At 37.1% G+C, this 26,260-nt stretch overlaps 3 protein-coding genes across 5 annotated transcripts; 2 read left to right on the plus strand and 1 right to left on the minus strand.

Annotated features, from left to right (window-relative positions):
• The first annotated feature begins 364 nt into the window (after nt 1-364).
• Nucleotides 365-16,436, plus strand: LOC114521629 (TPR and ankyrin repeat-containing protein 1-like). The gene is given in 13 exon segments (XM_028542128.1): nt 365-602; nt 3,058-3,326; nt 3,589-3,804; nt 4,152-4,400; nt 4,931-5,161; nt 5,593-5,746; nt 6,265-6,708; nt 7,090-7,592; nt 7,594-8,994; nt 8,996-10,372; nt 10,653-11,291; nt 11,657-14,855; nt 15,790-16,436. Coding segments are annotated over 12 exon segments (8,811 nt in total). The 5' UTR covers nt 365-602; nt 3,058-3,074; the 3' UTR covers nt 15,936-16,436.
• Nucleotides 16,437-16,529: 93 nt separating this feature from the next.
• LOC114521628 (protein PIH1D3-like) lies at nt 16,530-21,228 on the plus strand. 3 transcript variants are annotated; one of them, XR_003686816.1, is made up of 7 exons: nt 16,530-16,816; nt 16,901-16,985; nt 17,201-17,291; nt 17,420-17,516; nt 17,604-17,689; nt 17,810-18,077; nt 21,210-21,228. XR_003686816.1 is itself a non-coding variant. In XM_028542127.1 (6 exons), exons 1-6 carry the CDS (start codon nt 16,748-16,750, stop codon nt 17,943-17,945), a joined length of 564 nt encoding a protein of 187 aa, XP_028397928.1. In that variant the 5' UTR covers nt 16,530-16,747; the 3' UTR covers nt 17,946-18,357. The 3 variants fall into 3 exon arrangements, 1 of the variants encoding a protein (XP_028397928.1); XR_003686815.1 differs by lacking the exon at nt 21,210-21,228 and adding an exon at nt 18,289-18,366; XM_028542127.1 differs by lacking the exon at nt 21,210-21,228 and having other exon boundaries at nt 17,810-18,357.
• LOC114521627 (N(4)-(Beta-N-acetylglucosaminyl)-L-asparaginase-like) lies at nt 18,458-24,561 on the minus strand. The gene is made up of 12 exons (XM_028542126.1): nt 24,424-24,561; nt 23,003-23,111; nt 22,414-22,461; nt 21,310-21,422; nt 20,979-21,039; nt 20,629-20,680; nt 20,175-20,230; nt 20,021-20,079; nt 19,648-19,723; nt 19,461-19,568; nt 19,123-19,256; nt 18,458-18,643 (listed from the first exon to the last, which is right to left on the minus strand). Exons 1-12 carry the CDS (start codon nt 24,557-24,559, stop codon nt 18,528-18,530), a joined length of 1,068 nt encoding a protein of 355 aa, XP_028397927.1. The 5' UTR covers nt 24,560-24,561; the 3' UTR covers nt 18,458-18,527.
• Between the last annotated feature and the right edge of the window lie 1,699 nt (nt 24,562-26,260).

The following is a 26,260-nucleotide window of genomic DNA, read 5'->3' on the forward strand; positions in this document are numbered from 1 at the left end:
TGATGCTACTACTACTGAAAAAAACACAGTCAACAAAACCCACAAGAGAAAAGGCCCCATTGGGCTAGCAAAGCCATGTTACTATGAGTTAAAGCTCACGTCATTTATGGTGATGAAAGTTTTTCTGGAAGATGTTTTAACGACTTTAAACTCCTCAAGTAAAACGTAATTTTAAAAGCAGGATTTGCAAGAAAGTAAACAGAAGTGGCGAAGGCAAGTTATAAAGATGAAGTTACCCACTAAAATAATTAAATAAATATAAGAAAGTTAACTCAGTGCTCTCCGGATTCTCCCCTAGGTATTTTAAAAAGCCTGGGAACGAGAGGTCAGGAAACACAGAACATTACACATGTCACTCTACAGGAAGTTAGGAGTTTTTTGAATTATCGAAGGAGTTTTCTAAAATTTGCGATGAATATTTATAAATAACTCATTTACGAATTATAATATGGCTGCTCCAATTTCTTGGAATAAAGGAAGTCCAGCAGTTTCATCTTAACACTGCCTTATGGTGATGCAATATGGTTCCTTTAATAAATTATAATTGGTCGGTTTTATTTTACATCTGACGTTGAAAGAAGCTGAAGAGTGCAGTTGTCAAGGTATTGGAATTGTGTTCGTGTACTTTGTGTGGTTTTAACTTTTAAGATCTTCAAAAGAAGACACTTGGACTGATAAAACTAAATGTTTTCCTTTCGTTTTGCACACCCGGCGAATTTATATACTCATACTGCATATATATTTTGCACTCAATTCACCGATTAGATTTAGTATAAAATATAGACCTGCTACAATTACTAAATTATCTTACATGAGGCCTTAACTCTTATGAGGGATAAACTTTTATAATGACATAAACACCTGGAATTTACCCAAAACAATGCGTTATTTCTTTGTCATATTGTTATTGTTCACCAAAACGTTTCCTAACTAAAACCTTTCAGGCTTTTAGTGTGTCCCCGACAGTTAAACCGTACAGCTTAGCAAATTGTATAGCAATGTGGGAAATTGTAGCTGAGCTGGATATATTTTACCTAGCAACTATAAATTCATATTTTCACTTCCCTAAAATAGTAAAACCACTTTAAATGTCTAAGTTAACTCTATAGTAAGTAACCTTATTTTAACAATATAACATTAATATTTTGATGTTAATGAGTTCATGGCAACCAGGTATATAATCCATCATAATTATCTCTACTCTGGTTTTAATAAATGAAAGTAATCACCACACAAAGATAACCTTTCACTAATTTTTGTGTGGTGATTACTTTCATTTATTAAAACCAGAGTAGCGATAATGAGGATGGATAACAATATTTGTTGCTGCTGTCAGCCCTAATAGGACCTCCAAGTGCAGCACTTTTCTGCATGGAATAGTTAGATGTGGTAGCTACATTTCCTACAATTTTTTCTCTTCAGTTAAGTGAGAATTAACTGCATTGAAACTTGTGAAAGGAAGTATAAACATCCTGCATAGCTGATTTGATGTTGTAGTCCTAGCTACCATGCTAATATTCTGGTGTTCATTGACTGTGAATAATGCATTGATAATGTTTATAGTTTTATGCCATTATACTCATTTACTGTATGTAAAGAACCATAGAACTTGGAACCACGGAAGTGAATTTAGAACCATAGTTGAACATAGAACCATGGAGCTACAGAACCTGAACAATTCGAACTACAGAACCTTTAAGAATTATATGCAGAACTACAGAACTTTAGAACCATATGTGTTGCACTACAGAACCTAGAACCAATAGAGAAATATAGAAACTATGGCTAGAACCATAGAACTACAGAACCTAGAACCAATAGAGAAATATAGAAACTATGGCTACAACCATAGAACTACAGAACCTAGAACCAATAGAGAAATATAGAAACTATGGCTAGAACCATAGAACTAGAACCTAGAACCATATAGAGCTTGTACATCCATAGAACCACAGAACTATTATAAAACATAGAACCATAGAACTAAAATCCCTGGTCTGTTTGCCACTGGCAAAACATATTGGAAGAAGAAATGGCCCAAAAATATAAATGGGCCAAAAATTCAAATGGGCCCTGTGTGGTGTGAAGTCTCCATTACCCAATGCCAATGGTATATATTAGCCTCATGATAGCCAGCTTGATAACTGAGTTCATAATGGAATTACCTAGGACCTCAATGCTAAGTAGACTGTGCACTGGACTGCCTGGAGGCTAGTAGTGGTTTCTGTTGTTTAGTATTCTGTCACCAAAATGGCATTTTAAAATATGCAAATTATGGGAAATAGAATAATTGGTTTTGTATATCAAAATTCATGTGGTAGTCGTTTTTGTCCATCTTCAAATTCGCGTGATTTATTTTTTTCGCTGCACAAATTATTTCTTGTTTACTTTACCATTTATATTTCCTGCTGTGCTAAAATGCGTGCCCCCAACGCTTCGCGAATTCAAACATAATTCTACCAATGCATGAATCAAGATATTTTCGGGCTATGTGCACACGAGGGCCGTTTTCGAGCGTTTTCAAAATCGTTTTTGTCTATTTTATTGTTTAGACACCCTGTCCATAGGATCCAAGGAAAAATATGCTTTATATGTTATTAAATTAGCTTCAACTTCTATTGCAAATTGACGGTGTTTGAATGCGTTTTGGCATGGAAAACGAATGTGAAAACACTCGAAAGAAAACGTTACCGTGTGCACATAGCCAAGTAATATTAGCGTCCGATCGTGTCTGGCCAGAACATGATTTGATCTGACAAGTCATATCACGTCGGTCCTTAGAATTGTATCGAACTGTGGCTACCCGTCGGTAGGAAACCAGAGTCCAGATACCAAATATTCAAGACACGATATCCAACACGACAACAAGATATTGCTCAAGATTCGGGTTATTTATTTTGCTTGATAGCAATAAAACTACATTTTGAAAGTTACGTTTATTTATTATGCTTGACATTGATCACGGTTGATTCCAAATGGTAAATTTTTCACATGTATAATCACATATACTGTATTGTCGTAGCTAGCCATGCCAGTTAATTCCTTTCTTTTTACCAGGATTCAACGTACGAGTGATGGAGTATATTTTACCCATTTTTCAACATGGTCAGTTAGAAGTAGCTCATGGTCGACCTGATCATGCAATCCCCTACTTTACCAGAGCCTTAGATTTTTTCCACGGTGTTGGTCGTCATCATAATCCCACTTTTTGGTCAGACATTTTGTTATCTCGTGCTGATTGTTATTTGAGACTTCAACAATATGGTCCGGCAATAAGAGATATACAACAGGCTTTAAATGACTGTCCGAACGAACTTTATAAAGGTGTAAGTTTTAGCAATTATTATATTATTTTGGCCAGATAAATGTAATCTCTTAAAGTCAGCCAGGTAGAACTCTTTTGGGAAACAGTAAAATTTATTCGTCTTTTTCATCCATCAACAAAATTGTATTGCTTTATGACTTGTTTTAATAATAAACAAGGGTTTAGGGGCAGGGTAAGTCTAAATATTTTTGCCTTATGAAATATTCTGTTGTCCATGCTGATGCACGATTCCCGTTTTACAGCAAATAAATTTTGCCTTGCAGGATCATGCTCGTCTATGGTTTAACAATGGAAGGACTGCTCCATCGGTTGTAGCAGTATGGTGTTTTTCAGTAGCTTTGCATTTTTCAGCTGGAGATCAAATGTTCCAAAGTGAGATTTATTCTGAAAGAGCACTGTCTCACTATAATAATAAAAATCACGAAGAATGTGAAAGGGATATTGAAAAGTCGAAAAGCTTGAACAGAGGCCCGTCCGTGGTGAGTTGGCTTCGTTTGAAATATTCATTATATAAATGCAAGGTGTCCCTAAAAAAATTTCCTTTTAACATAAAAAATTTTCTCTTTTCCTAAAGTAAGGAAGATAACGACAGTAGAGTGACTTCGATAAACACGTTTATTCTTTATCGAATTTCTAAGTTCTCACTGAAAATACCATTTCTTTATGGTGTTCTAATCGGCAGCTTAGAAACGAGGCTGGCAATGTAATCTATTGTTATTGGGTTGACTTTCATTGCTTGATAACAAATTTGAAAAGTGTCTATTGGCAATGATTTAATAAGGTGTTATATAATTCTTACAGTAGCTTTTTATCTCTATATGTTTAGGGAGTAGGCAGAAACCTGCTGAATCAGGGAACGCAAATGATTCAAACAAAAAATTATGATCAAGCTGTTCATCATCTTCAACTTGCTGAAAATTATCTTCGGCCACTCAATCAAGCTGATCATTCAACGAAACGTCTTTGGCAAGAGAGCTGTAAAGGCGTCATTTATGCTGCTTGGTGTGGCAAAATGTATATGAAAGCTATACAATCAGGAAAGAAGAGACGTCGTATGGAGGAGATTACCAATGAGGTTTGTGAATTACGATTGTTATTTATTTGCACTGAAATACTAAAGTCTAAAAAACATCCTTGAAAATAAACAATGGTGGTCAATATGCAACGTAAGAAATATGGAATAAGGTAATCGTAGTTAGGAAAAATATCATTTAATTTCGGACGTCACAGATGTTGATGTGGACCGCGACTCTGGCTGTATGAGTAATAAGTTACTTGAATTCAGGTCCCCACCTAAAACTTCTGCACCTTATAAAACTAAACCGCAACTGTTCAATGGAAGACGACCGAGCTTTGCGTAAACACGAAGGGAACTCAACCACAAGAGACTACAGTACCTCTCTTACTAAACACACTTGCGTGATGTTCCTTATCTATATCCGTTCCCTACAGGGGCTACGAGCCTCGTCCCAGGCACATAGATTACCGTCTCTTCGTGCCTAGTCCGCGCGCATTTCTTACGATATTATCCATGGTTACTGCCTAACCTCATTAAGAGATCTCGATGTTGTTGTTGAATAATTTAACATACTGATTTAAAAACAGAAGGAAGCTCGTGATTGGAAGGAGAGAGGAAACGAAATGATAAGAGACAAAAAATTTACTCTTGCTATTGATTGTTACACTCTGTCCATACAATATATTCCTGACAATGATGATGAACTACGAGGAACACTTTACAGCAATCGTTCACAAGCGTATTTAAAGAACAATCTGTTTAAAAAATCTAAAGAAGATGCAGAGAAGTGCGTAAAATATCGTCCTGATTGGTGTAAGGTATGATTAAACATAAATTGGAAACTGGAATCTCTTGAGGGGCGAAGTATAGGAAGACGCACAATTTTCACCCCGTTACCTTAGTAAAATTTGTAGCTCTCCCTTCTGCTTGAATTAAAAAAAATCTAGAACTCGATTCTAAAATTGAATGGGGGCCCGTCGCGCCTGCTTGACTCCTCCCTTACCTGCGTAATTATTGGCGGTAGACTGCAGACTGTCAATACTGTGGATATGCGTGGATATTTTGTTGAGGACGAAGGATAATAATACTATGAAATATCGAAGTAAAATTTCTATGATATCTGTTTATTTATATCTATTTATATCTACTGTAGTTATATTTTTCCCATGTTTTCAAGATCCACAATACTATAATTCTGATGTAATTCTTCAGCGTGTTTGATTTTGTTGTGTTTTATTATTACTTTCAGAGTTACTACCGATTAGGCTCAGCCCTTAGTGAACTCAAAGAATATGATCGCGCCTTGGATATGTTTAGAAAATGGCTAAGTCTCGAAGATATTTTAGAAAATGACAAATACGAAGTGGTTGAAAAAATCATGAAAATTGCTTTACATTGTAAGGGTACGTATCAGCACATTAATTTCACGTGATGTGCACAGGGATATCACAGGGCTCTCGTGATTTCACAGACACGAGAATGACGTTTAGATTGGGTCATTCTTAAAGATATTTAAACACTATAACAATATCATTTTGTATCAGCCTGGTTTTCAAATATCATGTCGCCGACCATAAGCGATTTCCTCGCATTATATTTCATGATTGAATAGTTAAAATCTTTGTTCACATTGAAAACACACCATAATCTGCTTCTTGTTGATCGGCTTTGCCCTTGGATTCATTGCATGGGATCATTAAAGAAAAAACTTTCCTTCAATCAAAACTTACTTTAATCATACATGTAAATGATCATTGACAAACAACATTGAGCGATCACTTGAAAATCAGTGTTAGTTAAAGAGACTATGGAACTAGGTGCTTGGATGATCCCTAGTTAATCCTTGGTTAAATCCTTGTGTTTATGGTATCCAGGATTTTCTAAACAGACTGATTGTAATGAGTGATATATTTCAATTTAGATGGACCAATGAAGGTGAATTTTGAACTTCCTCGTGACTGTGTGAGTCGATATTTAAAAGAATGTGTTGAAAGAAATGACTGGAAGTCTTTAGAAGTTTTCCTACTTGGTGGCGGTGGTAAACGGTCGTATGGAAAAGGTGAAGGTGGAATAGCAACGGGTAATTGCGATCTGAGTGAGATATCGTTGTGTGGCATTGTAAAATCAGAACCTAAACCAAGCAGTTATTATCAACTGATCACTGTGATGATAGATCACGGTGTTTTCGTAAATGGACGGAATGAACAGGATATTCCATTAGCTCTTGCAGTGAATCACAATGATCATGATTTAGCTGTCGTTTTGTTGGAGAAAAGCGCAAATCCTGACGGTCTTACAAAAAGTAAATTTGGAAAACACGATGATATGCCTATTCACTCTGCATTCAGAATTGGTCTTAATTCAGGTTTGTTCAATATTTTACGGCACGCAACCATTAATTATATCTACATTGTAGTCTCGTTCCAATATAACCAGGAAGCAGCGTGGCAGCGTTTTCAAACAACTTAGCATCAAATGTGGTATAACAACTGCCTAAAATATACAAAACACTTCTCGACGTTTCCACCTGAGGGCCTTCGTCAGGAGAGTTAGTATGAAGTCTGCTAAGTTACATTGTAGTCTGTACTAGTTTGCCTTGCCATCAAAAAACCTACATTCCATATAAACTGAAAATTTTATACTTTTATGCTGAATCACATGGTTTGAATCAAACTCTGAACGCTATGGTGTATTATTTTAAACACGTAAACATCTCAATACTTTTTTATTATATTAAATTTCCTAGGACATTGGAAAGTTTTCACCCACTTAATGGAAAACTCTGCAACCGCAAAGCCATGTCTTGAAATTTTGGACAGAAAAGGAAACAGTCTGTATCATATAGTGGCGTCTGGTGACAGAGCTTGGCATCACGTAATTGAAGGGGTAGAATTCCTAAGGAGATACAGAATTGATCCGAGAACAAAAAATAAAGATGGAAAGACTCCGTTAATGATGATACGTCAAAACAATGACCTTAGATATCGTCTTATTGAAGAAAGTATCAAAAGCCTCGCGCCTGAAAATACGAAAAAGAAAAAGCGGAAAAAAAAGAATAGAATCAAGGAAGAAACTGCTGAGGTTTCAAAGAAATGCGATGAAGTGAAAGATACAAAGAAAGTAGTTACGCCAATCGTCGTCGAGATAGAGCCAGTGGTTACAACAGCTCATCGCCCCACAGAGATAGAAAAATTGCGTGAAAAGATTTGCTCAAGCTATCGAAGATCTTCCAGAGGATATCAAATGTGAAAATGAAACGAAAGAGTCAAAGTGTAACGACTTGAAAGAAACGGAAGAAGTTGATCAAAATATTGCTTGTGGCAGCAACGAGACTATTTCAAATCAAGAGCTCAGTGACAACACAATAACAAACGAGAACGAAATGATTCAAGGTAAAGCACCAATTCCTGCGCTAGATTTAAATCTTGAAGATAAAGATAATGAAGAGATTGATGATCAAGACTATCTATTTGATGATGCCAGCGAGGAGACATTTGACAAGTTAACTTGGGAAGTGGAATGTACATCTGACGTATGGAAAAAACTTAAAGACAAGAAATTACCACGTGACAAAAAGAAGAAAATTGTAAGAATCATCAGACAGTTGGCTAATGGAATTATGCGGGGAAACCTTGCCAAACCTTTGGTTGGAATTGCAAAGGAATCAGATATTCGTTTGTTCGAAGCTAAGCTGGATAAATCAGCTCGCATTTTATGGGAACGAGCTATTGCTTTCTCTCCGCGTTGTAGCGCGTTGTCGGATAACAAGAATGAAAACAAAGGAGAAATTTATACTGAAGTCATAAGAATTTGGGACATCGTTTTCGATCATGACACTGTGCCCAGGAAGATCAAGAGAATAGTTCGTTCATATAATCGCGGAACAAGCTGTTTTATTAAGAAGAATTTGAAAGGTACTCCAGTCGATAATTCATCATCAGCAATAGACGATCAAAAATCGGTTCCCAAATTATACGTCCTTAGAGATGATCCCAAGCAGACGGCAATCGAATACGTAGCGCCGGTTGAAAAATCACGTTCCTCTAATGAAACCTCTAAGATATTCTTTCCACCTGGCAGCCCTGAGGAAACGGAGTATCACATACTTAAGTTTTATGCCTTCTCAAATGCAATGGTTAATGCTATGCTTGATGGTCAAATTACCAGCCATTTTGATTTTCCTTTTCGCGTTTCGGAACTGGAACATTCGGTTATAAATCTGGCTCCAAAACAAACGACTTCAATTCTTCTGCTTGGCCGCAGTGGAACTGGAAAGACCACATGTTGTTTGTATCGCTTGTGGAACAATTATCAAAAATATTGGCAATCAAACACGATCAGTGAACCTAGTATTCCAAATGTCGCACAATTTATTCCTCGACAAACCGATGACGACGTTGATAACGCCGGAAACGAAGGAGAAAAAGAGAATGAAACGTCCACGTTTGAAGAGACAAGTTGTTCTTCCCTTCACCGTGCCAGTCATGCCACACAAGATGATCAAGGATGCTCAAGCTCTTCTTTACAGCAGGAAGCCTGGTTATCGATGGACGAAACGCGTGAACAAACTGAAATTATAGAATGTACTAGCCATGAATCCTCTTGTCAGAACGACAGTAATGCAGATTCGCTAACCATTGAGAAGAAAAAAAACTTTCGAACATCTTCACCAGGCATTTATCACGAAGAACGCGGTGTTGTGCAAGGAAGTCCAGAAAAATTTCACCGAGTTAAGTCACGCATGCTTTTCAACGCCGGATGATGTTACCCATCAACAATCTTCGGCATCTTTAGCATACAAATTTGATCAGGTTGAAGAGCAAGCATGGCCTTTATTTATTTGTTCTCGAGATTGGCTGTTAATGTTAGATGCATCCTTGCCTGGTGAACCATTCTTCCAAAGAAACGAAGACGGGAAGCTGGAAAGAAACGTGAAAGGCTGGGCTGAAGAGGATAACAACTTACAGGAAATACCAGAGGAGTATTCTGATGATGAAGATGAAAGCGATGATGAAATTGAAAGCAAGCCTGCAGCAGCAGCAGAAGGCGAACATAATGAACAACAAAGTGAAGGAAAACTGGATCTTAGGCGAGAAATCACGTACCAAGTGTTCAAGAACGAGTTGTGGCGGAAAATGACAAAGAGAAAGAAAGTAGATTATCATTCAAGCCTTGTGTGGACAGAGATAATATCATTCATTAAAGGGTCTGTCGAAGCACTTCATAATGAGCTTGGTTACATAACGTTGGAAGAATATCAGACCATAGGAAATAAAAGAGCGCCTAGTTTCACCGCGGACCGGGAAACGGTCTATGAATTGTTCTTGGCTTATCAACGCATAAGACGCAGTCTAGGAATGTTTGATGAAGCCGACGTGGTCCATCATATTTATCATCGTCTTGAACATCACGTACCAACCTGGTCAATTCATGAGATTTATGTTGACGAAACACAAGACTTCACCCAAGCCGAACTTTCTGTAATTATTCGCTCATGTCGTAATCCTAACAGATTATTCTTCACTGGAGACACAGCTCAGAGTATTATGAGAGGGATTGCCTTCCGGTTTAGTGATCTTAGATCACTTTTCTACTACATGAAGGAATCTGTTAAAGCTATTGGGCAAGAAGCAGACGTCGTTGTTCCTGACAGAGTTTACGAACTTACGCACAATTATCGATCTCACGCTGGTATCTTAAACTTAGCTTCGAGTGTCACTGATTTGTTATCTCACTTTTTCCCCGAATCGTTTGATCGATTAGCGCGTGATCAGGGGCTGTTTGATGGGCCTAAACCAGTTCTCTTGGAATCATGCAGTTTTAGTGATTTGGCTGTCATTCTTCGTGGTCACAAGCGAAAGACGTCACCCATAGAATTTGGCGCACATCAAGTCATTCTTGTTGCTTCTGACGAAGTTCGAAATTCGCTCCCAGAAGAACTGAGTCTTGCTCTGGTCATGACTATTTACGAAGCAAAGGGTCTCGAATTTGATGACGTTTTGATATACAACTTTTTCAAAGATTCTCAGGTAAGATACCTTTCTTTCTTTTTTCAGTACTCTTTTCTGTTTGGCGAGGGAATTTTTTTTAGAGATTTTTTGGAAATAGGACCAATAAAACGGTTGGTATATGTTGGTGTATTACTGCAAACGAGATATTGAAAGAAAATATCTCGTAAAAATGTCTTTTGCATATTCTCATAGTTCATTTGTCTGTGTAATGATTGGACAAGTCTGAATAGCACGGTTCAGTTACCAGCAGTTAATTGGAAAGGTTCTGTTTTACTTTAAACAATGTTGATTTCTTCAGGCGCTAAAGGAATGGCGTGTGGTGGGAACATACAAAGAGAATCTAGATGATGATACAAACGTTAGTGCAACTGGTATCGCTGAAATCATGGCTGACAACGTGGAATACAAGGCAAGACCACTGGAGTTTAATCCTGACCAGCACAAGATCCTCATTTCAGAATTCAAATATTTGTACACAGCTCTCACAAGAGCTAGAGTCAATGTTTGGTTATTCGATGAAAGTGAAGAAGCAAGGACACCGATGTTTGAATATTTTCAGAAACGAGGCGTGGTTGACGTGAAACACGTTCAGAAAACCGAAGATGATACAGCCTCCCTTGAAGGAATGTTTGCTCAGAAATCCGGGAAAGATGAGTGGAGGAAACAAGGTATCTTTTTTTACGGAAAAGGCTTGTGGAAGGTTGCCTCAAAATGTTTTGCAATGGCTGATGAGGAGATGTGGATGAAAAGGTGTAATGCCCATGAACATGCTGCTGAAGCTGCTACAATGACGAGTGAACCTCGGAAGCTAAGATTTGAGTTCATGAAAGCAGCCGATCTTTTTCTCGAGTGTGATATGAAAATTGAAGCAGAGAAATGCTTGTTCAATGCACGGGAACGTATTCTTTTGGCCAAATTACATGAAAAATCTAAAAACGTAAGTTCTGATTGTAACAAAAAAGGGCTTATCTCAAAATTTGAATGACCATAATGAAAAATAGCAGCATATACAGTTTATACGAACATCGATCATGCTGTCTAAAGAAAGGTGAGAAGAAAAACACCTTTGTCACAACAAAAAATCAACTTATGTCTGCCCTTGATTGAAAACACATTCATTCGTTTTTTATTGAATGATTTTGACAATATTGCATTGTGATAATATATGCATCCGCTATTTTTCTCGTTATGGTCGAGTGTGCATTTTTTTTAAGAGCACTAAAAAATTAAGGAATATTTGGAAATTAGTGATAATTTAAGCCATTTTTTTCTGATTTTTGCCATCTCTCTTTTTACCTGTAGTTCTCTAAAGCTGCCAAGATTTTTTACAAAGAGGGGAAGTTTCGCGATGCCGCGAGAAACTTCGAAAGTGCCCGCAATTTTGAAGGAGCCGTGGATTCTTTGCTCAAAATCAATCAATATAATGAAGTCCTAAACATCATTTCCCGATATAATGATTTGGTTCAGCGTGGAGAAGAAAACAGCATCGTAAAACATCTTCGCTTTGATCAAAGAGATGAGAGCATTTGCTATCAGGCTGCAAAGTTCTATCAACGTCGTGGAGACCATGGTCTAATGGAGGATGCCTTAGAAAGATTGCCGAAAGTTAAAGATCGTATCACCTTTCTTCAGAGGAATGGTTTCTTTGAAAAAGCTGCTAAGTTACTATTGAAAGAAGGAAAGGCACAAGAGGCAGCGAAGTTGATGAGATCAAAAGGAAGATTTTTAGAAGCAGCTCGTTATAGTGATGATGACAAGTTTATTGCCGAATGTTATTTGTTGGCCGCCCGTTCAACGATTCTTTCCATGAAAAGCGAAGGTCAGGTCCTCACTAAGGAGAACGAAGAACTAGTAGAAGGACTTCTGGAACGTGCTGCTGAGATGTATAAGAGATGTAATGATCTCAATGGTCAAGCTGAAACCAAGTTCGCTCGCGGACGATTCTACAAAAATGCACAAGATGTTGAAGAAGCTGGAAATTTATTTTACCAAGCCACAAATTATGCCGCTCTTACTGATTGCTTTCTTTTGTTGATGAAAACCAATCCCGAAAAGTTTTTCCGTCCCAAAGCAAGAGATACTTTAAAAGGTCTTCTTCATCTTATTTGTGCCTTTCACAAGCAGAATAAGGGAAACAATGAACATACGGTTATCTCAATGTGTTATGAATATTTTGGTCTTAAAGATACAGATGAAACTCATTCAAAGAAAGTACCGCACCTGGAAATGGTCAGGTTTGCTACCCTTTACAGTGCCGAAATGAAGTTTACCCAGGACGAAATGATACCAGTCATTGAAGTGGATAAGTTGATTAAAGATCGCCTTTACAAAATGGCGCAAGCTTTTATTGAAAAAGTTTGGGACAAACAACAACAAATAGTTGACAAATGTACACCATGCCCTCGATTCATAGCTGAAATTACGTGTGATGTTAATACATGCAAACACCACCATGGTGAAGTGACAAGACAGTATTTTGCTGACAGGTTTCATGCATTACTGTTTTTGGTTAACTTGGAGGAGATTGTCGCCAACTTCCTTAAAGAAATGAAACGCGAGTCAGCAAAGGTGAAAAATCAACTTCAAAAGACTCTGTTCATTCACCCAGAATTTACAGCTTGTGATCGTCTCTACGAACTCTTGTTTCCACGCGAAGGAAACTTTGTTGCATCGTATTTCCTATCAGAACGTGATGTCCACTTCTTACGTCGCAAAGTTTCTGGCCGTATTATGGAGTTTGCGAGAGAAATATGGTATGTTCGTTGTACTGAAGACGAAAGATGGACCAGTTCTGATCTTTCTATTGAAGTATCAAACCTGATGCGTCTTGCTGGTGGATCTGTTGATGGAATGCTTAGTGCGGAAGAAAGAAAATTTGAAGAAAGAAAATTTAAAGATCGAAAGCTCAAGGATCATCCTGGCATGTTTGTTGGCAGATATGCTGGACGTTACGATATCTTTAGCAGATCGCTTGAACGCTCTAAATATCTGTTATATTACAGAGGCGATATTCTTAATTCTCTTCAGGCTGCGGTAAAGCAATTCCTATTTTCTCCAGCTAAACGTAAAGCTTTACCTTATCCGTCCATTGCTAATGCTGTGATGATTTTGGAGCGACAACTGACCACATGCCTCATGTTATACGCTCGCTTAGTGATGAACGAGCGTATCGTCTGTCTGCCAGAAAGTTACCTTTCAATGGTTAAATTCTGGGATTTTGTTGACCGACCTCAACCAAGCCGTAAAACCATCACCTTTTACACAGCAATTCAAAACGCTCCGCAATTTTTTCCTCCAGGCCCCGAAGGACAACGCAACTTCAATCGCTTACAAGAACTAACGTGGGACGTCGTAAATCTTACCTTCGGTAAAATTATTTCGAAATATAACATCGTAAACGATGCCCTTTGTGCCACAAAAGTGGATTGCGTCGACGCAGAAAGAGTTCTGGTGCTTGTTCTTACAATGCTGTGTAACTGTGGCCAAGGTATCCCTCAGGAATGTGAAAAACTCATCCGCGAGCATCTTCTTACGTTGCAGCTTCACCAGGAACTTTCGCAAAAGCTAAAAAAGTGTATCGAAGATGCACGTAATGCAAATGGTTTCCAAGATGTTGTTCTGTGTTTACGAGAAATCTTGTCACAAAAACCTCGTCAGGAAAGGCTTGTTGACGTGAAGTGGGATGAAGTTAGGTCGAAGGACAGTCGCATAAACTGTAGGATTGACATGTACTCCAAGCAATTTCGCTATGAAATTGATGCAAGTACCGTCACAAGAGATGCAGATTCAAGACCAAGTGAGGAACCAGAAACGACAGAAGATGAAACCGACTATAATTATTCACAAGAGTTCAATGAGGAAGAAACTCACAGTCAACGTCAGGAACCCAGTGAAGAACGTAAAGAAGATGCTTGTTTAGTTCTTCAAAGAGCATATTTCAAATGGAAAGATCGTAAAGAGGCGAAAGAAAAATTTGAGGCGGAAATAAAGAACGATGTGGTCGAATCTCATTTTCAGTCATTTAAACTGGACAAATCTGGCTGCACCATTTGCGGTCGTATTCAGTTTGTTGATCTTAAACCAAAAGTCGCTGATCCATCTTCATCTGAGCCATCGTCGACACCCGACCAAGATGAGGAAGGAACATGGAAAATACACATTCTTCAGCGAAATACTTTCAAAACCCATTGCTGTGGACGAAGCCCCCACTGGAAAAAAGAGAAATCCTTTGCTCGTTTTAAAGACTTTTACAGAAAACGTGTTTGGCCAACCACAAAAAAAGCCACTCAGCTAATTGACGAAATGACAAAATCACAAGAAGAGACCGAAGTGAATTATTCCCTTGATTTAGATCGACTTAATGATGCTTTGAGCAGGCTACAAACAACGATCAAAAAGGTCGAAGATGAGTACTCGTGGGACTCAGTCAGACTGATAGAGAGTGCAGTTGAAACAGTAAACAAATTGACTCTAGAAATAAAGAGCACGACGAGCAGAAAAGGTATCAATTATTCTTGTTTATGTTTTATGATGTACCATGCTAAATAACTCTAATATTATTGTCTGACGATCTACTTTAGTATTAAAAAATTGTTCTCGTCCTTGCGAAAGTACAACCATGCAATACATATGTATTATGATTTTGTGGCACTTCACACGATGTAGGTAAACTCTAAAGGTTTTTTGAAGAGTCTTAATTTCGAGTGGAATCATACATAACTCAATTCAAGCCTTACTCAAGCCAGGAACAGTTGAGAAAAATTAGTCAAGTATCGGGCCTTCTGCAGCTCCACCCTTCAAAAAAACCTTTAGAATTTACCTACATCGAGTGAAGTGCCACAAAATCAAAAATCAAAAACCCTGACCTATTCTCGGCTTTACCATCTTAAATACACATTAACCACGCTTGCTCTTGTCAGCTACCTCTGTAGGTCAGTGGTAAGAGCACTGCACCGGCATCTCATGAGCGTAGGTGCGATTCCTGCCGGAGGACCGATAGTTAACCTTGCAATATTAGGGAGATTTAGCATGGGGACGTGAACGTCAAAGACGACGTGAAAATGGGGGGTAAATGGCGTGGCATGTCTATATTTGGGCGCATCACGCCATTTACTCGCCATTTTCACGTTGCCTTTGACGTTCACGTCCTTGTGCTAAATCACTCTCATACAAAACAAATCAAAAACGTTAGTCAACAACCAACCTTCGTCAATTACATCCAAGTAATTAATCACATATTAATAATGACTACGGTCATGCATGCTTGACCTTATTACTGATCAGATTCAGACACCAATAATCCGGAACTTAGAATAAAATTTAAGGCTGATTTTAATTATGAAAGCAGGTTTTAAGGAGATATGGTCAACCTTTTACTAATGTAGACTATGATCGAGCACTATTGTTGTTTCAATAACAGTGCATGACGTTTTTAGGCGGTGTCCAACCAAACAAGCGTGGGGTAAACGAAGATTCAGGGGAAGAATATGATCATTTGGATGAGGATGCTGTGGGCCCTTTGAAACCAGTGAATACCGTACGTCGGAAGAGAGGGGGTAATAGAAAAGGAAAAAGAAAGTGATTAATCGTTTCACGGGATCGTATATATTTGAAAAACGTTAAACTGAAAAATGCAGTATTTTAAATTCAATTGGATGCTTACGGTATTTTTAACTTCTTTTAAATTACTAAGAAAAACGGCACAAACATAATGTTCATGTCCATACAAACATAGCGAATATGCGGTGGTATTAGTTACCAATTAAATAACCATAAAGGAACAAAAACAATCCAGTATTATGGCATTTAACGGCCGGTTTTTTTTTAATTTAACAGAAGGTTTTTTTTTTAATTTCGGAGGTCACTATTGAGTACAAAACGCGTACTAGGAAAATGTTATGTTTGTGCATTTTATCAAACGCAATTTTAATAGCAATTTAGATGTTGCAAAAAACTTTAGCTATCATCATTGTTGTCATAAATTTCTTATTGGTTGGGGTTTCTGTTATCTAGGTTAGAATACTTGTTTTCAGGTTTTATTTTTTTAGTGTACTTGTTGTTAAAATATAACGCATTTGAGGTACTAATCGCAACCACTTTTGAAAAATCTGGCGATACTTTTCGACAGTGAAAAATATCGGGAAATATAATACCATCGGGTGTGAGATTGTTACCATCCGCAACAAAAATGCGCCAACCTCGTGAGAGTGGGCTCTTATGCGATTGAACGTTCAAACTTGATTACGACAACAAGGCCGCAAATTTTTCTTGCCGTCCCTCTCTTTTGTCTTTGGATCACTTGCTGCTTTCACTGCTTTGGTTTTGAAGGTAGTATATTTAGGGATAATAAGGGATAACGCATTTTGGTTGCTTGGTTTCAAAGTGCAAAACAATATGGCGAACATTTCTCAACTTTCTGCTTTACAAGAATTACTTAAACCACCGGATAACGAACCAGAAGATGTGAGTAAAATTTCCTTAAATATGTATAATATATTATGGTATAGTTTTAAGTTGGAATTTTTTTCCCTTTTCGTTTCACACTAGATTAGTTCCTGTGAATTGAAGCCAAACACTCAGACACCTGGCCATATTGGGACGGCTAAGAAAATATCGCAGGGAAGAGATAAAGGTACTGGTCGTCTTACGTAGTTTGACTATTAGTTATTTTAATCAAATTGATAAAAGCTGTCCTTTATATTTTGAACAGTATTTAGGACACACCAAAGTAGACTTTAAGTTCTCGTCCACCGCTCGCATGAGTCACATCCTTAGGAAGGGTTGCAACTCCTCCTCCAGTCTTTCAACAGTTTTTAATTCAATTTTAATCTAATGCTGGTACTTTAGATGAAAAACATTCAAATAATATCTGGGGTGAAGAGGAAATTCCAGAAGGTGAATTACCAAGTGATGACCTGGGTGGCAGAATTGTTCCTGTGTATGTTTTATGTATATAATACTGTACTAACTTTAGTCAACTTTAAAAAACTTTAGTTTCTTTGTAACAAAACTGTAGTACCTGAATACACTACATCATTTTGAAATTTTTTTTTTTTTCTCTTCTAGATATGAAATGTTATTCAAACAGAGAGTAACATCTGAAGATATTTTCCTGGGAATGGGGAATAAGAACCCATCAACAGCCTGTTGTGAGGATTTAATTGTATGTATATAATAATAGTATGTATGTACTTCTATTTATTCCTAGAATTTTTTTATGTCTTCCATTCATAAACATTACTGTTCTCAGGTTAAAATTGATTTACCAGAAACAGAATATGCTGATGTAAATTTAAATGTCACAGATACTTTTTTGGATTGTCAAACACCAAAATAGTAAGCATAACTGTTGTTGTAATAATTTAATGTAACCAAATTGTCCCATTTTCATAACCTTCCATAGTTCCGGTAACATTCTGTAACCAAATATCCTGAATTAGCATCTTCTTTTCTTAGCAAACTTGGAGTACACTTTCCTAAACATGTAGAAAGCAAAAATGGCAAGGCACAGTGGTATTCAGAAAAATGTCTATTAACAGTGAGTGTACCATTATGGAGAGAATATGACTTTCTTAATATGGATTCAAGATAACGAAATATATCCACACATAAGCTACAGTATGTAATGCTTTGTGGAACCTGGCTCACAGAGTCTTCTCACTGGTAAAAGGAAGAGACTGTGACTAAAAATGTGGCTGTGTTTAGTTCGGTGTGGTTTGGCATGGTATGTTTGTAATTTTAAAATTGTAAAACTTACTTTGCGTCATTGCAACTATTATGATATCGCTCCTTGTTTCGGGTTGTGTTAAAAAACAGCCACAACACACACATTTCTATTTCTTCACCTTTCCGCTCAGAAATATCTTGAATGAAAACGGAATACTTATCCGAATACTTAAAATCCTACTTATTCTCTTACATTTTATTATTTTAAGTGATAACTTACAAGAATATACAGCAGGGCAAAGAAACCATTTATCCTAATTCTAACTAGAACATGGCATTGATTCAACCCATATTATAGAATGATCCTTTTGAAAATCTTCAAAATCACTGACTCCTTGAATATTCAACTTAATTTCATACTTATCAATAAAGCTTGACACAATAATCAATATTGATCAATAATAATTTATCCATGATTATCATAGCCTGTATTGTCAGTGATCATATGTCATACTGTAAAGTTGCGGTGTAATACAGGTTTGACTGGAAAATGTTGACAATGAGGATTGAGTGTTGGACTGCACACTGAATACTGGAACGTTGTCCACTTGTGCGCTGCTGCACCTGGTGAAAGATATTTATCAAAGATATTAGATTACTATTCAACCACTTTTTGAACTGGTTATTCAACCCTTAATTAATTTAGTAACGAAAATGAAAGTTATATTATTATTTTTTATTTCATGTATCCGAGGGTGTAACCAGCCCCAAATAAAAATACGCAGCGCTACACATAAAAATTAGAACTATCACTAATTTGAAATTTTGTATGGACGAAAACAGTGGAAAGCGATCTCTGAGGCATACACTCAGCTGTCCTCCACACCCCCTCCCTGCCTCCGCCCTAAATTAGTGTTCAGACCTGAGGTGTTCAGAGGAAAGCTCTTGCAGGATTCAGGTGAAATGCAAATTGCAAACACAAATTGTCACACCCCTCGCCTTGTTCCCACACCTTGCTACTCTACTTGACTGCGCTAATGCGGCAATTACGCTGGCGAACTAAGTGTATTTGATATTTCTTTCTCTCTTTAATGAGTACTCACCATATTCTCCATGTATATTTGCAGCAACAATAGCTCCACTGTAACTCGGATAGTATTTGGCAATTCGTATTACTGCATCTTCAGCTGCTTTCGTTGGACTCATTCCATTGCGCATGTTTTCAACTGCTTGATAGCTACATAACAGGATACGCTAAGTCATGAAGAATTGTTCTGTTGTATCCCTGCCTATCAATAACCACCACATATCATTCCCCATTGCTTGTACAACCAGGTCACTCTTATATATGTATACTTTACTGAATGTGCAGAAATATGGTAACTTTACATATCCGTCTAAATATCGATATAGTGCAAGGAAAACTTGACTACAGTCTTGCCTTGGTAAAAATCTCATCATGATGTCCCCATCACCAGTGGCTGCCGCTCCTCCAACCTCACTATCAGCATAAGATCCAGCACCAACAATTGGCGAGTCACCTACCCGCCTATGAGATTTCATCTTGCATTAAAACAATAAAATAATAGCAAAGAAATTGATAGTTAAAACACTGCCAGTACATATACCCAGGAATTTTATGGTTTGCTCCATTTGTGCTCGTTCCAGCTGCTACCCGTCCCTCTTGATTTATCACAATCATACCTATTAAAACGGGTGTATAAACGGTTGTGGCGACTAACAAAGAGATAACTCGCACTCGTAACATTAGAAAATTCATGATTATAGCCATTTCTTTAGTTCTAGTTTTTGTTGAGGTTTCGTTACAACCTATTTAATTCTGCATGGGATGTGGCATGATTTCACAAGACGTGTACATGCGAGTGAAAAATTTAGCGTGTATCTTCTAAACTAAATCTCGAAGGCTTAACAGTGTGCATGCCCATCACTGCATGGCTACCCAATGCTGTGGTTTTCATTTTCTCTAAAAATGAAAAATACCTATTGTGTCATGATTACTCTTGGTAGCAAATGAAGCATCTTTAATCTCCTCATTTAACCTAATAAAAAGATGAAATTCTATCACTTAAACAAACGTTGCGAGATGTCAATAACTCGTGGTTAAATGCATGTAAAAAGGATTTTGGCATTATACCTTGTCTTGACAGGTTTATACGGACCACACGATTTTTTTGGATCCGGCTCTACCATCTGGATTAAGATTAATTTATTAAAGTTTATTAAATTTTTTTTCACAAGTATACCAACAGATATACCATACAATAAATAGGTCTTGTTGAAAGGGTTGACGCGTGTGTAATCCAACCGGATATTTCATGATTATCGTACGTATTTTTCGCACGAGGAACAAGTAAGTGCCAAGCTGGTTTACACGTCAAACCTTAATAAGGTTTTTATAATATGATTCTCAACCGCCATTTTGACCACAAGAAAGTCGGATTTTTCTTTGTCTAAACCGGAAAAACCGGTCAAAAGGTGCAATACCCGTTTTTTTTGTGTGGGTGCAATACTGACTCAGATTTTTCCTTTTTTCATGACATTATATAGTTTGCAAAATCATCATAAAATGATTACTGCCTTATTTATACCTTCCAAAAGTTTGGCTGACAATTATTTTCTTTCCATGACTTCCAGATATTTCTAAAAATATCCACAGCAATACAGCACTGTATTTTGTGTTCAATACGTTAACTGACTGCATTCATATCATCCTGTTCTGTTGACTTGACTACACTATACGTCGATGGCAAATACACTACACTATCCTATGACTACACTATAACTTGATTGCAAACCACTAACTTTAGTCATTACTGAATTTATTTCCTTAAATTGTTTGCAGATTCTAAATCTACCTTATAATAACGCGAGGTATAAAAAGGCCTAGACTTCGTGTTGTTGGAACTATATCTAATACTTTACTTTTATCATCACTTACAATGATCGATTAGTTTGCATTTTTTGCTCTTCAAATCCCATTTGTTTAGCAAACTGTGTGGCTGACAATAGAAACATTTTGTTTTTTATTCAGCTAGAATTAAAACACAACCAACCAACACGACATTGTCAATAACAATTGCCTTCATTATACCAACGACCTCATTAACAACTAGGTATACAAATTCTAAAGGCTTCTTCAAAATACTGCAGGAAATTATCTCATTTGTAGAGACACTTGCTTCAAAACGACCCTGTATTGAATATTTGAAAGAGGCGTCGAAACATCAGTGTTGTTTTAACGGAATGAAATCTGTCTGTCTGTAACTTACCATCCTCACCAACAAGTAATGTATGATCTGTATGTACCATAACACTACGAGCAACAGATATTGCACCACGAATATTCTTTAAACATCCTACTGAACCAACATCGAGTGAATCTCTATATGACAAAGAGAATTTACCAAGCGATAGATGGCATTCAGTATCTTTTAAAAAGCTTATGTTCAGAATTCAGGGGTGGATCCAGCACTAGTGCACTAATTTGCATTACAATACAAAATCGCTATTTTGAGCAGTTTTCTTGTGTCATGCAAATTAGTGCACTAGTGCTGGATCCACCCCTGTCAGAATTCATTCTCAATGTTATAAACTTAGCATCACTTAAATTTAGATTTTATAAGGCGTGATCAATTAACCCGCGCGCCTTCTCATCCGCGCAAGCTTGTGACTTGCTTGAAATCAAGAAAGGAAGGAAGGAAAGATTGCGACCAAAATAGCATAATTATATCACACGAAATTAAAATACATTTTTTTAAGAATCAATCGATACCCTTTTCAAGAATGATAACGTTCAACGGCCAAGTCGACAACCAGAAGTTACACTCCAAAAAATGCATTTTTTGTGTTTTAGAGTTTCACGCCATTTCCACGCGATCTTAATTAGTGTGTGCGGATCTCTTTGATGAGGTACACAACACACACGAGAATTGCCTTGTGGTAAACACGCACGCAGCCTCGGCAGCTTTTGAAATTAATACGACATTTGGATTCCTCAGTCAAATCTGAACTGGAGTAAAACCGTGTTTTAAACCTCGCACCAGTAATGGTGATTTAGAAAATATTTAGAGACATCTATCTTAGTTTCAGTTTTCTGCGCTTATTTTTTTCATAGTGTTTTTTTTGTAACCTCGATTGATTAGCGAAACTGAGCTGTATTGCAAATCCATTTCGGGAGGGACAAAAAATATAGCAACAAAAAATAATTTAAATGCTTATCCAATCTTTCATACATTTGACGCCCATCAGTTCCCTCCCCAAACTATCCCAGGATGCACTGTGATCTCTCATAGGAAAGGCTAATAAAGGATTATGACACAAATCCTCCCAGCTTTATTGTTTTCAGCTATTAACTGCAGGAAAAGCATCATTACCCATCCATAATCATAGCATCCAACGTTGTGTTACCATTTTCGTCTGGGCTAAAAATAACAATATATTTGTATATACTTATCGTAGGTAAATGATTACAGAATATTGAGATATTACGCGGAGACGTCAAATTGTCTTTGAAAACTCAATCATGGATTCAAATTTTAAAATTCTGCTAGAGCTGGCCATATTTTTACCCATACTGAGAGCAAAATTACTGTCATAATTGTTGTTATAAGATAGGCGTTAAAATTTGGAATTGAAACATAAGCTAATTGATAAATCGAATCTGATGTGTCACGCACAGTGTCTTAATTTATACCAAATAAAGTTCACTCCCACTTAGTATTCTTTATATAAAATCTCTTCCTACTTAGTATTCATAACACCAGGAACACTGATAAAGCGACATGTTTAAAGTTTAAACTCGCGAAACGTGTTGTAAAGCTGATGAAACACTTTGCTCGTTTATTAAACAGTACCAAAGACGTGCAAGGCTGACATGTCCTTGACAATCCTTTTTTTTTAATAAAAGGTAAAGAGAATTTTCGTGTATCCTCAAAAACATACAATTTGACACAAAATACCCACCTTCCTCCATACCCAACTGTACCATCGCACTGCTGAACTTCACAAAGGCTGCATCCTTGCTCAACAGCATCAAGTGAGGTTGATACACCATCATCTATTACACTCCATGCTGTAGAAGAGGGATTTGTTAAAAAGAGGTGTTTTAATCGAAACTGAAAGATGCTTTATTCTAGAGTAGACCTTTTTAAGACTCATGCAGGAGGCCTAATGTAGAGATTACGGTATTAATGTTGTTGTCACGAAATGATTATTTGATTATTGGAACAGGCCTGAAGCTTGCTCGGACATGTCATAGAAGTCGCTGTGCATTCGTTGACTTTGTTCGAGAAACGTGTCCCGACGTAGGATTGCCACCCTAGTCCGCTTTGCTAGAATTTTGTTTCATTCATTCGCGAGCCTCCATATCGATGTGTTATATCACCGTATATCCACGTTTTCCAAAAAACCGTCTTATTTTAAGGTGGCCTGATATGTATTTATTCCCGTATATAACTCATAATATAAGTATGCCATGTACCTTCACATATATCAACACTATATAACAAGGCCCACATAGCATATTGCAAATGCTGGAGCTAACTATAATACACAAATGACAGGAATTTTTTAAAGGTATACTGATACATCTTGTAGAGCCAAAAAATGGGGTGGGGGGCAGACTCTTTAGCCCTTGTCTTTGTGGTCTCTGCAATAATGGTATTAATCGTATTATTATATTTTGATTTTTTCAACAGGTTTTCTGCTGTAGTGCTTATTATTAATGTATTTGTTAAAAAATATAAGTATATTGAGCATCATGACTGTCCTCATTTTGCACTGACCCAAATTTTTGGCATGGTTGTTGTTAATACTTTCATATCATTCATATATGTACACTTGTAGTATAACATCAGGAATTTTTTAGAATAAGCTAAATTACCACACCAGATTTTTACATGTACCAAATGTATTAACATACATAAAATGAACCCTGAAGAGAAATTAGTCAAAGGCAGCAAAATTATATAAATAAGTAAGAATCATTAATTACATAGTGAGTGACAATTAATTGATAATTTTTACTATTAAATCAATACTATTGAATTCTCAAATTCCCATAGCAGAAATAAAATTTCAACTGCTTATACTACTGCTAATTTCTTTAAAATCAGTTCTGTATGCTTTAGAAATGTTGCTTTGGCTATTAATATCATCATCTAAATGATTAGGAACTTTTCCAATAGAAATCCGCAGATTTTGAGGGGAGCATCATTATAAACACGTCTAGTTTTGCCAGATTTCAAAGGCAAAGATATTTCGCGCGAAAAAATATTTCAACAACTGGAAAGAGTGTGCGAAGTCTGGGTGCCTCGATGGCTGATCAAGGCTCGATACAGTATTGTATAAATAGAATTCCAACTTTATTCGAATCTTGGAAGTACCTTTTTTGGTTGCGTCAAAAAATGGTGGTCCCCATGTACTTACGACGAGAGGGAGTTGGGCTGGCTGCGCAAAAACAATGAGTCGAAACAAAACAATTTTTATGAATACTCTTGAAACGTCGCGTCTGGACGCCATCTTTAAAATACAGCGTACCCAAGATTAAATAGATTTCGGCATCAGTCACTTGTTGCAATGGTGTTCACTACCAAAATACCACTACCAGTTGCGATAATTAAAATGTTTTGGCAGTTTTGCGACACCATCTAGATATTGTATTTGAGGTTCTCAATGGGAACTTGCAGTGAAAGGAATGTGAATTTGAATCCCTCGAAATACATCTAAGACTATGGGCCATGCATTCATTTAGAGCGCTCTTTCCACACAAAAATGCTACATATTGTGAAGTCTGAACGGTGACTGAAATGCTTATTTTTAATAACGAGTATTTCTGCAGAATACCAAAACCAAAGCAAACCCGATATTTGACGTGTTTGCGTGTTGCTTGTGTTGCTTAGCAAAGAAGTATAGTATTTTCTCAACTGTAGTGGTTGTGTAATCCCCTGCGATAAGCCTTGGTGTCTGAGATGAGAAGTAGATACTTTTTATACAACAAGAGTATTAAGTATTTGTATAAGTCATTTATCACCATCAAATATATTGATTCAGTTTGTCTGGATAGGGTTGACTAAACATCGCTGACCTCCAGAATTGATTCCGTGTTGATTGAAAATGCATTCCAGTGGAGTGTTCAGTTAGAGGCAGTATAACTGCTTGATATCGAAATCATATTATAGCTGTTGTTAAAGGCCATTAAAAAAGGCGTAGTTGTGTAATTGTAGTTCATTACTTCGACGCAGGTGAGTTAATTTATCACTTCCATACACCCCCGTATAAGGAAAGGAGGCAATGAATTTGCTGGGAGCTAGTATAGAACGAAAGTGGATTATTACACTTACTTAGAGTAATCGCATTTCCTTACCTGCTTACATTTCCTGTTCACAGTGTATTCCAGAGGAGTCAAAGGCCATATAGCACGGAAAGATGATGCATGGTCTACGTAATATTCCAACCTAAATTACGTAAAAGATTTCGACTTAATTTCATAATCCGAAATCCAAACAGATGTGGTTGGCACGTGTGTTTTTTGTGGAGGATACCCTATTTGCGGGGCCAAAAATCGAACTTGAAACCAGGCATCACGTGGATTATAATTTTAAATTACCAACGGCCTTAGCCTGGCATTTTTAGCCTACAAACTCCTTATCATTGCATATGATATCTACACGCAGACTAAAAAATTTCAGTAGGTTTTGCCAGAACCACATGATCTGTGTTATCTGTCTGTGCGTTGGCCTGCAACCTGAATTAACCCGCAAAATGCCTGGCGTTTGGCCATTTTGGACTGAAGCTATCGAAATGTGTTATCACTAAAATAATTAATGCTCGTCTGTCTGGGTGGGCTTTTTAAATGAGCTTCATTTCTCGAGAAATTCTTCGTTTTTTTGCATGTGCATATCTATCAGCAAATATGCTTTACAACTACGACTGAGATCTGGCGAATCATAATAATTCATTTCAAATTGCCTTTATAGAAAATACTCTGGGTTCGAGGTTATGTTATGACAAAAATGTCTAAAGTACCTTTATTAATCTAACCACATGATAATTTAAAACATCGATCAATTTAGAAGATCCGCCTGCCCTGAATGTAATTAGACCTAACTTAAAACTAACAAATTATCGATCGCAAACATCTCGAATTTAGAAATTGTTTATTTCGTACATGTTACAAAATTTGTACACGTAACTATATGCCGGTTGAAACTAAAACCCCGT

This window comes from Dendronephthya gigantea, unplaced genomic scaffold, assembly GCF_004324835.1.
Source record: "Dendronephthya gigantea isolate DGI-Jeju-01 unplaced genomic scaffold, DenGig_1.0 000020F, whole genome shotgun sequence".
Taxonomy (NCBI): domain Eukaryota; kingdom Metazoa; phylum Cnidaria; class Anthozoa; order Malacalcyonacea; family Nephtheidae; genus Dendronephthya; species Dendronephthya gigantea.

Excerpts from the sequence above, each read along its gene's own strand:
- LOC114521628 (XM_028542127.1), top strand. The coding sequence starts at position 16,748 with ATGGCGAACATTTCTCAACTTTCTGCTTTACAAGAATTACTTAAACCA. Across the intron at positions 16,817-16,900 it reads CGGATAACGAACCAGAAGAT|ATTAGTTCCTGTGAATTGAA; the intron begins GTGAGTAAAATT and ends GTTTCACACTAG. Across the intron at positions 17,690-17,809 it reads GATTGTCAAACACCAAAATA|CAAACTTGGAGTACACTTTC; the intron begins GTAAGCATAACT and ends TTCTTTTCTTAG.
- LOC114521627 (XM_028542126.1), bottom strand. The coding sequence starts at position 24,559 with ATGGCGTCCAGACGCGACGTTTCAAGAGTATTCATAAAAATTGTTTTG. Across the intron at positions 22,462-23,002 it reads ACAGTTGGGTATGGAGGAAG|CCCAGACGAAAATGGTAACA; the intron begins GTGGGTATTTTG and ends TGTTATTTTTAG. Across the intron at positions 19,569-19,647 it reads GCAAACCATAAAATTCCTGG|GCGGGTAGGTGACTCGCCAA; the intron begins GTATATGTACTG and ends GAAATCTCATAG.